Source organism: Terrapene carolina, unplaced genomic scaffold (genome assembly GCF_002925995.2).
Source record: "Terrapene carolina triunguis isolate 2854851 unplaced genomic scaffold, T_m_triunguis-2.0 Scaffold674, whole genome shotgun sequence".
Classification (NCBI taxonomy): Eukaryota; Metazoa; Chordata; order Testudines; family Emydidae; genus Terrapene; species Terrapene triunguis.
The window spans coordinates 329,107-343,039 of NW_020665025.1; the positions used below are offsets into that span (position 1 = coordinate 329,107).

General features: G+C 44.5%; 1 protein-coding gene across 1 annotated transcript in view; it reads left to right on the forward strand.

Annotated features, from left to right (window-relative positions):
• The first annotated feature begins 7,976 nt into the window (after positions 1-7,976).
• The window catches only part of RNF121 (ring finger protein 121), a 30,135-nt gene continuing 24,178 nt past the window's right edge, over positions 7,977-13,933 (forward strand). Inside the window, exons 1-4 of the mRNA XM_026659759.1 lie at positions 7,977-8,049; positions 9,241-9,382; positions 10,836-10,990; positions 11,715-11,822. Coding sequence (XP_026515544.1) covers positions 9,257-9,382; positions 10,836-10,990; positions 11,715-11,822 — 389 coding nt within the window. The 5' untranslated portion in view covers positions 7,977-8,049; positions 9,241-9,256. The remainder of the gene's footprint in view (positions 8,050-9,240; positions 9,383-10,835; positions 10,991-11,714; positions 11,823-13,933) is intronic.

Genomic DNA, 13,933 nt, shown 5'->3' on the forward strand with positions numbered 1-13,933 from the left:
GTGCAGGCTCTGGGGTGGGGCTGGGAATGAGGGGTTAGGGTTGTGGGGGGGGGCTCAGGGCTAGGGCAGAGGGTTGGGGTGCAGGCTCTGGGATGGGGCTGGGAATGAGGGGTTTGGGTTGTGGGCTGTGACAGGGAGAGAGGACTCCCCCCAGCCCTCTCTCACCGCAGCAGCCCAGGGCTGGGGGAGAGGTGCCTTTCCCTGCTGCGCACTTGCGCAGCCCTTGATAGCTAGCCTGCTGCGCAGCTCAGCGGGAACTTAGCCTGTAGTCATGATGCTCCTTGAAGCTGAGAAGGGAGGCAGTCATGCTCTCAAATGCAATATGTAGGAATGGCTTGACAAGGAGTATGAATGGTGTAGCATAGCCGAGAGATGTCTCAGATTGGTAGAGTAGGTTGATCTCATTAAAATGGATCAGTTAGGCCTAAATGATCCATGTTTACTGGCATTGAGCTGCTCTGTCTCTGTTGTGATTTGTCACACTTCCATGTATCCATTTGTGTATTAATAAGCCTCGTGCCTTTCACTCACTGATAGCTTTTTTCAGTCAAGCTCTCACTCAGTTGAGTGCTATCAGTGTGCTAGGTGCTGTAAAAACATGTAAAATGACATATTCCCTCAAAGTTCTCATTGGTCAGACAACGTTGCAGGCACCTAATAAGCTAGTGCTTACTGTCAAGGAGAGCATGTCTTGAAGGGAGCATCATTGGAAGACCTGAGGGTACGAAATGTCTGGGAAGGACTTGAAATGGAGAGGCCTTAGGAGTGGGATGTTGTCACGAGGGTGTGGAGGTACCATGGGAGAAGACTTGAGAGAGGGTGGTAGGAGAGGCATGAAAAGAGTGAGAAAAGGGAGTAGATGGGGGCCGGGGGAGGAGTAGAGATGTTGGTAGGGGACACAGCCATGCAGTGCCTTGAAGGCAAGATGAGGGATTTGAATGATTCCTTGTATGCATCAGGTTTGGCCTCTTACAGCTAGTTATTCCAGCATGAGAAGCATCTGAACTGTATTTTTAAGGCTTTCTTTTTACATCTGGATAACTTCAGCAATGGGCTCTTCATGCAAAATCAACTTCTGGGCTGAGTATTTGAGTTACAAGCGACTGTGACTGTGCCATCTCAACCTTATCTAAAAAGGCAAGAATAAGACCCACTGTACTCTGTATGCTGGAATCCTCTCTTAAGGATTGTGCAGGTCAAATGCACCCACTTCTACTCCCTTTGCTCATGGCATCCGGTTGATCACTATATATGGGGCTCTGAAATCATAAGCTCCACAACTTTGACCTGGATAGAAGCAAAATCATCCCCTTACTAGGGCGGTTATACCACTGAAGGCAAATTAATCAGGGTAAGCTATCCTCTAACTGGCATTCCCACAAGCTGGTCAACTGTTGTTTTTTTACCAGCAGTGGAGTGGAACTCAGGAGATATGAGGCTTTTCCTGCATGTGAAAACATGAAAGAAAATCAATTGCAGACTGACCCTTATAACTGAAAATCCTGTTGATCCTTCTGACTCTAAGGCATTTGCAGTGCCTTAGAAATGTACTGAGAGGGCCAAACAGATCAGCACAAATAGGCATCAGCTTCTGGAAAGGAACATATGAACAATGTGTATGTGAATAACCACTGTCCCTTATACAAGCCTGAGTTGTTGAGAAGAATTTGTCTCATTGACTGCCCTTGTCTTGCAAATACTTCGTCTAACTGGGGATGGCTTTGTGGCGTAAGCCTCAGGTTTGAAATTCCTCAGTTCCCTCTGAGTTCAAACCCCAGCCAGGTCAGCTCAGTCCATTGTCTTTCCAAGGCATACACAATGAATTGATAGCTTTCCATGTGTCAATTTTTCCCAGGACACCTCAGATATCTCTGTGGATAGTAACAGTCCTGTAACACTTTTCATAAAAGCCCAGTGTCCTTGACCAAAATATCCCCTTCCTTCATTCCTGCTGTGCAGCATGCCATGTGCCTGGTTGCCACCGTCTAACCCAGAAGTGGCTGCATTTCAATGGGGGTGTGTGTGTGTGTGTGTGTGTATATATATATATAGATAGATCTCGTGAGATGCTTTGGGATGTATAGTGTGTCATTGCTGTATCAGTGGATCAGTATTGGATATGTGCCTCATTATGCATTGAAAAATGTGGCATTAACATTGTCTTCTTATACTCCACACTTTTCTAACAGCTTTCATTCAAGATCTCAGAGCACTTTACAGATACCTACCCAGCCTTTCAACATCCTGAGAGACAGGGAAATTCTAAGGGGCAAGGTGAAGAACAGATTAAGAGACTTCTCAAAGTCACACAAGTGCCAGAAGAGCCCTGCAAGGCAATAGGATTGCTGGATACTCAGCACTTCTGAAAATCAGGCCCAAAGATATCAAGGTTTCACTTCAGGTATCCAAAAATGGACCTGTCTGAAAACATTTGCTGAAGTCTGGAGGAGCTAGGAATATGTGATTAGAATCTAGGCAGCCTGAATGCTATTCCCTTGCTCTAACCATTAAACATCATTCTCTTCAGGCACTGAACAAACCTGTCAATTTTGGTACGTGTAATACTGCAGGAATATCTTGCTTGTGGAATAGAAGGATCTATAGTTGGATATCTAAACAAGTAGCCACTTCGCCATGCTGAAGATTGGTTTCATTAGATCTTTTTCAAGTCTCTTAGTATAAAGTGATTCTGATCAATATGTTTCAGGCCTTCTGCTCATCTTTTCTGTCACCGTCTGGACACTACTATTGTTGGATTATAGGAAACAAATGTCTTGGTCTTTTTTGTAGTACAAATACTTGGAACCTCTGCTGTTTTTGCTCTCCTGGTTCCTTTATATCTTAAAATCTTCATTGTTATAATTTTGAACTGTTCTGTGAGATGTCACAGGGTAACTTTAAGGAATAGTAATAAAACCATATAACTATTGAACATAGGAGTTGAGTGAAAATTATCCCCATTAATTAAGACAGCAGTCAAGCATGGTTTCTAGCTCTAAGGGAAGACTTTGTATTAAGCAAATGCCTCAGGGATATTTGAAAACTCTTCTTCAGTCACCACCAGATTTGAGTGAATCATCTTGCTACCCAAAATCTGTCTAAACTGGAGAAAATCCTTATTATACACTGTCAAGGCTCCTTCCCCCCTCTGAACTTTAGGGTACAGATGTGGGGGCCTGCATGAAAACTTCTAAGCTTAACTACCAGCTTAGATCTGGTCCGCTGCCACCACTGCCAATGGGCTAACTCCCTTCCCTGGGTAGCCTTGAGACACTCTTTCACCAACTCCCTGGTGAACACTGATCCAAAACTCCTTGGATCTTAAAACAAGGAGGAATTAATCATTTCCCCCCCCCCCTTCCCATTCCCCCCACCAATTCCTGGTGAGTCCAGATCAATCCCCTTGGATTTTAGAACAAGGAAAAATCAATCAGGTTCTTAAAAAGAAGGCTTTTAATTAAAGAAAAAGGTAAAAATCATCTCTGTAAAATCAGGATGGAAAATAACTTTACAGGGTAATCAAACTTAAAGAGCCCAGAGGAACCCCCTCTAGCCTTAGGTTCAAAGTTACAGCAAACAGAGGTAAACACCCTAGCAAAAGGTACATTTACAAGTTGAGAAAACAAAGATAAAACTAACACGCCTTGCCTGGCTGTACTTACAAGTTTGAAATATGAGAGACTTGTTCAGAAGATTTGGAGAGCATGGATTGATGTCTGGTCCCTCTTAGTCCCAAGAGCGAACTCCCCCCAAAACAAAGAGCACAAAAAAAAGCCTTCCCCCACCAAGATTTGAAAGTATCTTGTCCCCTTATTGGTCCTTAGGGTCAGGTGTCAGCCAGGTTACCTGAGCTTCTTAACCCTTTACAGGTAAAAGGATTTTGGAGTCTCTGGCCAGGAGGGATTTTATAGTATTGTACACAGGAGGGCTGTTACCCTTCCCTTTATAGTTATGACATACACTCTAATTCCTTTTCCCTTTACTAAGGGCAGGTCTTCACTACCCGCCGGATCAGCGGGTAGTAATCGATCTATCGGGGATTGATTTATTGCATCTAGTGTAGACGCAATAAATCAATCCCCGATCGCTCTGCCGTCGACTCCGGAACTCCACCGCTGCAGAGAGGCGGAAGCAGAGTCTACGGGGGAGCGGTGGCAGTCGATCCCACGCCGTGAGGATGCGAGGTAAGTCGATCTAAGATGCGTCGACTTCAGATACACTATTCTCGTAGCTGAAGTTGCGTATCTTAGATTGATTTCCCCCCCCCTCCCCCCAGTCTAGACCAGGGCTTAGTCTCAGACAAGTTTAACAAGCTTTTGCTGGCCAGGCAAAACACCATATATTCGGGTGAGGCTGACCCTCTTTCTGGATCAGACAACGTGGATATTTTTTTTTTTCCTAGCATGGGTGAACTTTGTTAAATTACAAGGATAGCTGCATACAGAGAAGAGTTCACCATCTTCATGAGATCTCTTTATTGCCCTCTTATAGCTCAGAGCTCTTCAATTTAGTGATGCTCATTGTGGGTTCCAAATAAAAACCTTGAGCAAAGTACTTTCCACTCACCGATAGCTAGCTGAACATAGTTTATTCAAATTGGTTTGGTTTTGTTGAATACCTAGGAGCGAAACCCTCTTGTTTAAGGATTCAGTGCCTCCACCCCTTCAGTTTAATTCTTAGAAACCTCTTGGTCCATGTTTGAGTCATCTAAGAAATCCTCCAGGAAAAGAGAGAGAGAGCACGATTGGATAATCCTAGTACCTCTGACATTGAAAGGGAACATTTGTTTAAGGGGTCTCTTTTCTACATCATAAAGCAACAATGACACAAACCCATTTTTCCCCCCTTTGCAGGTTACCTTTCAGGTGTGTAATTTTTTTTAAAAGTTGCCGAATGCATTTTTCCCCCAGAGGCAGCTCTCTTCTGCTCAGGTGGTACCCATTTATACACAAGGGCTGTCCAGCATTCTCAAACAACTGGTATGCTTATTGTAATGTTCCCTTAAAAGCTTCTCTTGTCTAGTTGATGCATAACTCTATATGAGAAACTGCTTGTCCCCTCTCCTGCGGGATGTTTGCAGATGGGAACCGAAGAAGTTTAGTCTTCAGTAAAAACATTTCCGTTACAGTGAGGATTAACTTTGAAAAAGCCTAACTATACTAATGGTCACATCTAATTTTTTTACCCCTGTTATTTAAAATACAGCAGGGCTCTGATCCTGCAAACGTTTGGTTACCTGAGTAACTTTACACATGGGTAATCTCAGAATGCACAGGACTAGTCTTATTGAATCAGTGTGTCTTGGATCACTGCTTAAGTTGGCACCAACCTTTGGGTCTCTCCCATGTGTTTGCGAATTAGATTGTAAGCTACTGCAGGCAGAGATTGTATTATTGTTTTGAATGCTGAGAAAATTTGTCAGCACTTAGCAGATTAAAAAAAGACGTTATGAAATCAGAGGTTACATTTGATCTATGGACTATTAGCTCATTTCCATTCTTCCTCGTGTCTGCATAGGATTCTTTCCTATAGCTTATTTTCTAGTTCTCCTCTTCTCTTAAAATTTCTCAAGCAATGGGGCTTCCATCATTTGCGGGATTATTCCTCAGCCTGTCAAGACAGTCAGTAGATAACCCCATCTACACAGTTCTAGCAACAGTGGGAAACTGTTCTAAAAATTTCCCAACATAGACACGGTCAGTGGTGGGTTACGGCACATGGACTATATGGGAGGGACAGGAGCATACTTGCGCCAGCATGGAAATCCAGTAAGGACACTGAGGTAGAGAAGCTGCCTTGTGCTTGCTGAAGTAACTGTTTTTCCAGTGTTCTGAGGAGAATGTCAGTAATTTCTACACCAGCAAAATCTAAGCAATTTGAAGCAATTTGAATAGCAGCCTTATTCTTTTGTGCTTCTCCCACTCACAGTGAGTTGGGAACAGATTATCTGCCGTACTGAATTTCTTGACTCTGACTGTTTAAACTGAATTCTGCTGTAACTGAAAGTCCTGTGGCTTCCTCTCATGATTCAAGAAAATAGTATCCAATAGTCAGGAATAAGTAGCATGGAGAGTTGCACTGATCTGAATACATCTCTTCAGCTCCTATATCACCACCTACTCGGTCTCTTAAGCAAACCCTAAACCTTAAATAAAAGTTTTCTTATGGCGGTATCTTGCATTTATCAAAGTGCTTTCCAAAGCCTGCAGGGACTAAATCCCTTGTAATTCCACCTTTCCGGGGTGGAATACAGCAGCTCTTTAACAGTGCACAGGCGCACTGTGGAACCTAGGACAAAAGAGAATGGAAACCCTATCAGCAGAAACTACAGGGGAACCAGAATTTTAGCCAAGATGGAATTTAATCAAGACACTGGGACTCATGTCCCTGTTTGATAGTGGGTCAGTGAGATCTTTAATGGTCAGAAGTCGTTGAGCACTCAGTTCTATATCTTGTTTGAAGGCAGGTTTATTGAGGGAAGTCAGCAGTATTGCACACACACGATCTAAGTGCTGCATATAAAAAGATTAAAGGTTAAATCTGAACTTGGAATGTTAATCTAATGAGCTTATGTGGAAAGAGGAGCTGCATGTTCATTTTTTACACCGTTTGCACTGGGGAAATGCATGCTATGCCCCTGACGCGGCCTGTCTGCAAACTGAGCGCTGTCTCTCACAATGGTGCAACGTTTCATATGTACGTCACTCGGAACAAGCTCACCTGGCTGTTTACGGATACTATGATGTGAGGCAAAGCCAAGGGCCAATACAAATATCACATTGACTCCCTGACTTCAATAGTGTGCTGGCATGTCTAAACAGTTGCGTGGCTGTCAGTTGGTCTGGGCCCCAGGCAACCTGCTTTTGTTGGTTTTAACTATTTGTAATAAAAATACAGTTAAGGATGAGCTGAGATGAAGTCGGATCTATAGGATTTCATTAACCACACCCAAAGTGACTGTTTGCCTGCCACGTCAGTGTTTGTGTTACCGTAGGGGGAAAATATGCCCTCTGACCAAGTGTACCTACATGGGGAGGAGATTTCTGGTTGAAGAGGACTCTCTAATCTAGCAAACAAAGGCATAAGGTGATCCAGTGGCTGGAAACTGAAACCAGGCAAATTCAGATTAGAAATGAGGCTGATAATTTTTTTAACATTCAGGGTAATTAACCATTAGAACAATTTATCGAGGGATGTGGTAAATTCGCAATCCCCTGACGTCTAACTCAAGATTGAATGTTTCCCAAAAGATGGTCAGGGACGATGGGTTTGCTGCAGGAGTTACTGGGTGAAATTCTGCGACTTGTGTTATGTAGGAGTTCAGACTGATCCTACTGGTCCCGTCTGACCCTTACATCTATGAAACAGGAGGCTGAATCATCTACTCCCTTGGGGTTACTAGGCTGTACCTGAGATTGCAGCCACTGCTCAGAACAAACTGTCCTAAGTTGTGTATCTAGGTGAGATGTCAAAGTGGTGTGTGGTAATGTACCTTAGAAGACACCCAAGTGATCTAACAATCGTGAGGAGTGGTGCAAAGATTCTTTGGAACTTTCACAAGTGCCCAGGGTATAGGGCAGAGGTGGAAGTCCTAGGTTGCTAGCAGCTAATGTTGGGAGGATGATTGCTAAGGTGACTAATCAAGATGGCTAGAACATGGGTTTGTGGCTTCTTCCTCTGAACCCCTTACTTGACTCTAAGCAGCACACTCTCTGACCATGATTTCCTGGGATCTCTAATGACAGCCTTGCAATTAACATAATACTCTTGCATTGCCTTCAGCCCTAATCAGAATTCCAACATGATTACCGTGAGGCATGCACTAAGTGGTGGTTTCCTTGTCGGTTATGATTTTAAATTGCTTGTGACAGCCTTTAGCCAGGGACAGTTCCTCTTACACAGAAAAGAGCTTGTTTTTTCAACTAGTGTGTAAACAAAGTATTGCAATGATCTCCTGTAGGCTTTAACTGCCACTCTTGGACTTCAGTAACTGATGGCTTTTCCTCCCTAGGTTGATCTATCACGACTGTCCCCCGAAGAGAGATGGAGGTGAGTGGTGCATTGCAGTGGGTGCGGGAGAGGTGAACCTATGCGTAGATCTTAATTTCACTCCCGTCTTACTATCCAATGAGGCTGGATTGCTGTAGTTGTCAATGCATAGCGATAGCATCTAGTTGTGGACTAAGCCCACTTGCCTTGCACAGTGTTACTGGATTATTTGTCCCACCACTTCTGTTAATCCAACCAGTTTTAGTTGGATGTTTAGGATTGGCCTCGCTGTACTCTCAGCCTACTTGAATGTTAATCAGTAGAAATGACCTGAAGGTTCACAGAAGTAGCTTTGTTTCATATTTTCAGTTTGCATTGTGCTCTCTTGGTCCTAAGTGAACCGTGAGTTAGGAGCATTTTCTCCTGCTCCCAAAGCATGACTTGTAGCCCAGATGAGAGCAGCCGTGAGCTTTACACAACTCAGTGGGGCTCATGTTTAATATAGTGGTGAGGCCCATGTAGCTTACAAGTCCCATAGTTCTATCTTGAGATGAGCTGGTAGCTGCCCTCAAAGAGGGAGCATTGCATGCTGGGATCTGCAGTTTTTGAGGACTGTTCCTCTCTCAAAGACAAACGTGATGTCAATCTGCTGCACTTCATGTAAATGAGGTGGGAGCTGGGGCTCCTGTCCCCTTCGTTGAGTAGGAGGGAGAGGGATGCCTCTTGCTATGCAAAATTGAAGTGAAGGGACATTTCGTCCATTCTATTTTGGCCCTTTATATTTCTGCTGGGCATCAGTTCATATGCTCTGGCCTCTCCTTCTAGCCATGATGGCAGGGAGCCTCTTCAGCCACTAATGCTGCACTAGTCAACTGCAAGATTGTAGGTACAAGAGATGCAATCTGCTTCTCCTTGCTCCCAAAGGCGGACAGCACCAAGGAGACACTTTAAACTTAATCTGTCCTGTCTGCACAGAGCTTGAGCCAAAGAAATGCCTGGCTTTTTATAGCTTTAGAATCTGAGAACCAGACCAGATTTGTGTTCCTCTGCCTTTCCTATCTTGATTATAGCAGCATCCTTCTCTGCTAGCCTCCCCCCCCCTACATTCTCCCCCCCCCCCCCCCCCCCAATCACTTTCCATCCCCTCACATGGAAACTTTCCCGCAACCCTGCCATGCTGCTCTACATACCAGGTTCTTCCTGATCCCAGCCTGTGCACTCCAGACTTGACTTGCCTTGTTCTCATTTCAGGGTCGAGCATGCTCGGATGCACGCCAAGCACCGTGGCCATGAGGCCATGCATGCCGAAATGGTCCTCATCCTCATTGCCACGCTAGTGGTTGCACAGCTCCTCTTGGTACAGTGGAAACAGAGACATCCTCGCTCCTACAATGTAAGCGTTTCCCACCCTGTTTCATCCACCCTCTGGCATTTAGCTATATAAACAGTTGTAGTAATGTCATTCTCTGACTGCCCTATGATGTTGAAATACCCATTTGCCTTCCCTGTCCAACAGTGCGCATTGGAACTGTATGAGAGACATAGGCCACAAAATACAATTTCCTTATCAGTGTAGCATATGTCAGGGGTTCTCAACCTTTTTCTTTCTGACCCCCTCCCCCTCCAACATGCTGTAAAACCTCCACAGCCCACCTCTGTCACAACAACTGATTTTCTGCATATAAAAGGCAGAGCTGGTGTTAGGGGGTAGCAAACAGGGCAGTTGTTTGGGGCCCCGTGAAGCTAAGTTGCTCAGGCTTTGGCTTCAACCCCAGGTGGCTGGGTTCAGGGCCCTGGACTTCAGCCCCATGTAGTGAGGCTTCAGCTTTCTGCCCTGGGCCCCAGTGAGTCTGATGCTGGCTGCTTGATGGGCCCTCTGAAACCTGCTCACAGCTCCCCAGGGGGCCCCGGGCCCCTGGCTGAGAACCACTGGCATATGTAACTCTTTGCTAGTAAGGAGTTTATACCAAGTTGTGTTAGCCCTTAAGGAGGCAATGAAACAAATGGATCTCACCCCTGGTGTTACTCAGAACAATGTAAATGGAAGCTGGATTTCACCATTGTCGTTACTCAGAATAACACAGACTGTTTGAGTGGAAGCTGGATTTCATGGTCGCTGACCTCATTTGCCATTTGAATGCTCACAGCTGCTTGTCTGATCGCTTGGTTTGCTGAATCCTCTCAAGTCTGTTGGTCCCTCTGCCACCATTGATTTTGCTATCCTGGTGCATCAGACTATACATCAGGGAATATCGTTCCATTCAAGAACAACAGGGGGTTCTTCCAACCCTCATGATGCCAATTAACAGTGCCAGACAATGGCTTGTTTCCTACATGGCAGTTTTGCAAACAATTCCATTTGCATTGCAAAAACTTTGTGCTGGGAAAGAATCTGTATGGAATAATTGAAGCTATTGTGTACATCTGTTTAGTATCTGCTTTGAGGGATGTGTGGGTAAACTCTTAAGACCCCCGAACAGGAGAAAATTGCTGTGACCCTCTTACAAAAAATGATGAGGCAAGTATTGAGCAGATATGCCTCTTCTAGCAGAGTTGAGCAAACCCCAGTAGCTCATTTATAATATTACAATGACTTCTCCCTCTGGTTTAAACCTTCCCCACAATCTGTCCCATCTTGCCCCTCGCTCAACCCACTGAAAAAATGTTGGGTAACATATTATTTAATTCAGATTTCATAGTGTCCAGGGCCATACAGCCAAGAATGTATTCTCTTTAAGAGGGACATGGGGGAACAGAGGGGCTGCCAGTATTGGTGTAGCCTGTTTCAATGCCATTCAGTGTGTGAGCTCGGTCTTAGTTGAAATGCCTTTGTTTTGTTCTTGCAGATGGTGACCCTCTTCCAGATGTGGGTTGTTCCCCTTTATTTCACGGCGAAGCTGCACTGGTGGCGATTCCTGGTGATCTGGGTCCTCTTCTCTGCTGTCACGGCCTTTGTCACTTTCAGAGCAACTCGTAAACCTCTTGTGCAGACGACTCCGAGGTTAGCACGATCATCTCCTCATAAGCCACATGAACCAAAAACTAGCCATGGTTTTGCGCAGGCTGCCTCTGTGAGAGCAGCAGTTAGCTGGCTTTATTCAGATTTCCATGCAGCAGACCTACTGCTTTGCTTCAGCTTTGCAGTTCAGCTTCTGACTCCAGCAATATTCCCACCTTGTGCCGGGGACCCTATGATGGGACTGCATTAATCACACTCCTTTGACCGTCTCACTTGGATTCTGCCCACTAATCATCTCTGTCAGGAGTGCTTCTAACATTGCTGACAACTGATCAGCTCCAAACAAAATCAGCCTGTCACTGAAATATTAATTTTCCCCAGAATCTCTGCTGATCTGAGCGACAGGTGGAAAGCCTGGTAGATCGTAGCCTTGCAGGGCTATACATGGATCCATGTCCTAGTGGGGGTATTTTCTATCCCTAGAAGGTCATGAAGTTCTGGACTTGAAAGTCATGACATTCCATACATCGTGACCTGCCAAGAGCCACAGGGAGAGTAAGTGTCAGAGCTGGGATTAGAACTCTGAAAATCTGGCTCCCCAGCCAATGGGCAGCCCACTATCTCCCTTTCATTTGAACAGCTCAAATGTCCTAAGTGATAAACTAGCTTTAGTTAGAATCTTAAAACTCCTTCAGGTGTTCCATGAAACTCCCTTCAAAATACCTGTAAAATCACTTCACTTTTGGGCGTGTGTTTTGTTTTACAGACTGGTCTATAAATGGTTTCTACTGATATACAAGATCAGCTATGCCACTGGAATTGTTGGGTACATGGCTGTAATGTTCACTCTTTTTGGTCTTAACTTATTATTCAGGTGAGTAAATCTTTGCTGCTTAACTCAGAGTTAAAATGGCAAAGCTGCGTAGAGCCAAGTGTTAGCTGTGGGGCTCTTTAAAACACACTGGTAAATAGGTACGGCCATATATAGTCCTAGTCATGTCATCAGTAACATAGGAGAACAAAGTGCTGACTAGTTTCTCTTCTGGCTGCTAGAGCAATCACAAGCGATGTGCCTGCACATAGATCATTCAAAGTGGTCCAAGTATCTTTCTTAGATTTCCAGAAAGCCTTTGACAAGGTCCCTCATCAAAGGCTCTTACGTAAATTAAGTTGTCATGGGATGAAAGGGAAGGTCCTTTCATGGATTGAGAACTGGTTAAAAGACAGGGAACCAAGGGTAGGAATTAATGGTAAATTCTCAGAATGGAGAGGGGTAACTAGTGGTGTTCCCCAAGGGTCAGTCCTAGGACCAACCCTATTCAACTTGTTCATAAATGATCTGGAGAAAGGGGTAAAAAGTGAGGTGGCAAAGTTTGCAGATGATACTAAACTGCTCAAGATAGTTAAGACCAAAGCAGACTGTGAAGAACTTCAAAAAGATCTCACAAAACTAAGTGATTGGGCAACAAAATGGCAAATGAAATTTAATGTGGATAAATGTAAAGTAATGCACATTGGAAAAAACAACCCCAACTATACATACAATATGATGGGGGCTAATTTAGCTACAACAAATCAGGAAAAAGATCTTGGAGTCATCGTGGATAGTTCTCTGAAGATGTCCACGCAGTGTGCAGAGGTGGTCAAAAAAGCAAACAGGATGTTAGGAATCATTAAAAAGGGGATAGAGAATAAGACGGAGAATATATTATTGCCCTTATATAAATCGATGGTATGCCCCCATCTTGAATACTGTGTACAGATGTGGTCTCCTCATCTCAAAAAAGATATACTGGCACTAGGAAAGGTTCAGAGAAGGGCAACTAAAATGATTAGGGGTTTGGAGAGGGTCCCATATGAGGCGAGATTAAAGAGGCTAGGACTTTTCAGCTTGGAAAAGAGGAGACTAAGGGGGGATATGACAGAGGTATATAAATTATGAGTGATGTGGAGAAAGTAGATAAGGAAAAGCTATTTATTTATTCCCATAATACAAGAACTAGGGGTCACCAAATGAAATTAATAGGCAGCAGGTTTAAAACAAATAAAAGGAAGTTCTTCACACAGCGCACAGTCAACTTGTGGAACTCCTTTCCTGAGGAGGTTGTGAAGGCTAGGACTATAACAGTGTTTAAAAGAGAACTGGATAAATTCATGGAGGTTAAGTCCATTAATGGCTATTAGCCAGGATGGGTAAGGAATGGTGTCCCTAGACTCTGTTTGTCAGAGGGTGGAGATGGATGGCAGGAGAGAGATCACTTGATCGTTACCTGTTAGGTTCACTCCCACTGGGGCACCTGGCATTGGCCACTGTCGGTAGACAGGATACTGGGCTAGATGGACCTTTGGTCTGACCCAGTACGGCCGTTCTTATGTTCTTATCGGCCCAGAACTCCGCTTTCAGCAAGAATGCTCAGGTGTCATACACATCCATTCCTTTTCCTTAAGTGTTAACATCTCCAGCTTCTGCCAGCTCTTCCTCTTGTGCATATCCGTACCCAGTACCTTTAATGTTCATCCTCCTGGGAAACAGGAATCCTGATGTCACTTGTAAAACCAGCTCCAAGATACTGTAGCATTGTAACTGGGTCTAAGTTGTCACCCTATCTAGAGTTGTGTGGTGGGTTTTTTTTCTACCTGTGCTGTACTGATCTGATTTCCTCCTCCCCTCCCCCCCCCCCCCCCCCCCCGACCCCCAGAAGCATGGAGAAGTTAGGCTCTGTGATTTCTCTATTTTGTGCTCTAAAGTTATTTGCCACTGTGTAACATCTCCAGCCTTGATGATCAAGGAGACTCCTGGCTAGCTTTTTCTCTCTTCTTGAGAGATGTTGAGTACCTGCAACAGCAACTGAAGCCCCTGTCTCTCAGAACTACCCCTTAAATCTAGCTATGAAACACTGCCTGAGAATTCACCATTAGAACAAGCGAGGCTGTGGTCCTAGTGTAGCAGTGAAGGGTATGGACTCCATGCACATTAGGCAATTT